This window comes from Canis aureus, chromosome 21 (genome assembly GCF_053574225.1).
Source record: "Canis aureus isolate CA01 chromosome 21, VMU_Caureus_v.1.0, whole genome shotgun sequence".
NCBI classification, from domain to species: Eukaryota; Metazoa; Chordata; class Mammalia; order Carnivora; family Canidae; genus Canis; species Canis aureus.
Window position 1 is genome coordinate 18576976 of NC_135631.1, and position 3318 is coordinate 18580293.

The 3318-nt window shown below is 34.9% G+C and overlaps 1 protein-coding gene across 1 annotated transcript; it reads right to left on the bottom strand.

Moving 5' to 3' along the window:
- Positions 1–521: 521 nt before the first annotated feature.
- On the bottom strand, positions 522–1478 carry LOC144293406 (olfactory receptor 5AN6-like). Its single transcript, XM_077864493.1, has one exon. The coding sequence runs from the start codon at positions 1476–1478 to the stop codon at positions 522–524; it is 957 nt and encodes a 318-aa protein (XP_077720619.1).
- Positions 1479–3318: the final 1840 nt, after the last annotated feature.

Consider the following 3318-nt stretch of genomic DNA (forward strand, 5'->3'; position numbering starts at 1 on the left):
GAGTCAAGCACCAAGGAACTGAAGGTTTATATTAATATAACAATTAATATATTAACTGCTTCATGAGGTCATTACTGTATATAAGAGAAAAGCAGGCAGCCCCAGTGGCCCAGCAGTTTGGCGCCACCTTTGCCCCAGGGTGTGATCCTGGAAACCGGGGATCAAGTCCCACGTCAGGCTCCCTGCATGGAGCCTGCTTCTCTCTTTCTCCCTCTGTCTCTGTCTCTGTCTCTGTTTCTCTCTCTCTGTCATGAATAAATAAATTAAATCTTTAAAAACAAAATAGAAAAGCTAACTGTCAGGGTTCAAGTAAGCCATAGGATTTGCATTGCATTGAGCCAGTACTGGATTTAGATGTGTTGACTCACTTGCAATCCTGCCAGAGCATCAGTAGGGTTGAATAAAGTTAAATGCATTTCCCTTGCATAGTCTAGAAACTTCCAATCACCAGAGCCACTAGCCTACTAGATATTTATTTATTTATTTATTTATTTATTTATTTATTTATTTATTTTTGCCTACTAGACCTTTAGCTGTAACAATGGGAAAATGACTCTCTTCTTACACCTCTTAAGGGCATCTTTGATTTCCTTGTTCCTCAGACTGTAAATTAGAGGATTCAACATCGGGATCACCACTGTATAGAAGACTGATGCTATCTTGTCCTGGCCCACAGAATTGCCAGTGCTGGGGTGCATATAGACAAAGAGTCCTGATCCAAAAAAACAGATCACTGCTGTCAAGTGAGAAGTACAGGTGTTGAAAGCCTTGGACCTGCCTTCAACAGAGTTTATCTTCAGGATGGTTGCAACAATATAACCATAAGATATCATGATGACAAAGACAGATATCACACCAAAAATCACTGCTATCACAAACTTCATGACTTTTAGGAAGAAGGTTTCAGAGCAGGATAGGACTAATAATTGAGGCAGGTCACAGAAGAAATGGTTGATAACATTTGGCCCACAGAAATTGAGCTGAAGTAAAGCACACAGTTGGATCAATGAACCAAAGAGACCAGTTATATAGGCTCCAATCATCATCTGTACACAGAATGGGGGTGACATGGTAGCAGTGTAGAGCAGAGGATTACAAATAGCAACATATCGATCATAAGCCATGGCTGCCAGGAGACAGCACTCAGTCAGACCCAGGCTAGAGAAGAAGAAGTACTGCATAGTGCATCCCAGAAAAGAGATGGATTTAGGCTTCCGGAAGAAGTCTGAGAGCATTTTCGGGGTTGTGGAGGTAACATAGCAAAAATCTAAGAAGGATAAGTTGCTGAGGAAGAAGTACATGGGTGTATGTAGATAAGGGTCTATCTTAATCAAGATGATGAGCCCCAGGTTCCAGGCCACTGTCAAGACATAAGAACCCAAGAATCCTGCAAAGAGAAGAATCTTAAGCTTGGGATAATCTGAGAATCCCAAAAGGATGAATCTGATGACTATTGTATTGTTCCTTCCTCCAGCCATTGTCTTGAAGTATCTTCAATCTGCAGAAAGTTTCCTGGTTAATGATTGGCTATTTTAATATTACAAAAATATGGTTTCATGATTTGAACAAAAAGTTACCCACAGTCAACACAACTTTTTGTCACATAAAAATTATTTTAAAAGACCATTGGAGAATCCACTTTGTAACTACTCTTAGTGGTTTGGAATACATTCTTGCAAATATTTCTATATATACATACACACACAATGTTGCCAAATTGTTTCTAAAAGTTGGTGCCAATTTACACAAGTATTTTATGATTTTATGACAATATTTCATGATTTTATGATTTTATGACAATATCCCTAGCCATTCTATTGTAAACACTATCCATAATTATTTAACTTCAGTCCTTGGTAATCTTAGATGAAAAAATTATTTCATTGTTTTTAATTTTGCATTTACTGATTTGCTCATATATATATATATTTGCCTATTTGTCTAGTTGGCTGTTCATTATTGATTTGTAGGAGCTTATACAAGGATGGTAACTTTCTCCCTCATACATATTGCTAATTCTTTTCCAAGTTTATTATTAACAACATTGTTTATGTTGTATTTTGCTACATAGATTACTTTTATGCTTAGATAGTCAATCTTCTGTGATAGGGTTCTTGGCTTCGGTTTTATACTAAAAGAGATTTCTTTGCACAACTCCAAAATACTTTTTCCTGTATTTTCTTTTTGTCCTTTTGTATTTTTATATTTACATTTAAATTTTCTACAATATTTTACTGTATATGAGGCATAAATCTGAGATGCTGTGGTTTTGTCTTCCCAAACTGATTGCCACTTGTTTCAGTACAATTAATTGAATGATTTGTGCATTGATTAAAGTCACCTTTATGATGAAATTTTTTTATAGATTCCCTATTCTGCTCAATTTTTAATCTATAAGTCCATAGTCCATGTGCCATCTGTCCACTCCAATACATTTTCTAATTACTTATAATCATATTTTGTTAATAAATCACAGAACAATTTGATAACTGGTAAGAAAAAAGTTCCCTCATTTTTTCACTCTGAGTTTGTTTTGATGGTTCTCATAATTATGTCTTAGAATATCTCTATGATAAACTCATCATTCAAATAAAATGGTATTTTATTGCATTTCATTATTACATTAATTTGAGGAGATATAAGTTTTCTTTTTACTAAGCTGTTGAATTAAGTTATAGAAGAGATAATGCTAAAAGTTCTTATAAATAATATTAAAACTACCCAATGACCAAAATACCTGGCTCTAGTGGTATATACATACATAAGATTCCAAGCTCTGTCCCTACATTTCTATGACTCCTCTGTGTCTTCAGTTTCCCCATGTGTAAAATGAGATCATTGTGGCAATTCTCTTTGTATTACAGGGACTGTATTATGCTTGAGGAGAGCAGTAATTGTGGCACAAAAACACAAAGAAAAGTATCCATTATTCTGTGACATTATTAACCTCTGATTAACCCAGAGAAGAAGATTATTTAACTACCTGGAAGGGAAAATTGTCCTGACTCAATATTATCTATCAGTGTCCCTGATGAGGTCATAAGTTCCATACTATGTTTCTATAGTAAGATCTGAATCATAGGTTTATATGCTTAGAATACCTTCAGTAGAAATAGAAAGATTCCATCAGCTAAATTCATAATGAATTTATGTTTCAAGAAACTTAGGAAAGATTTCTTTGGAAACACTAGGTGCTGTGGTATTCCTCTGATATTTTGTCATGTCTGTTTTGAGAGTACATGTGACTTGGCCATCCTGAAATCATAAGGTTATTTCTGAAATTATAGGAAATACTTTCCTATAATGAAAGTGAAGTTG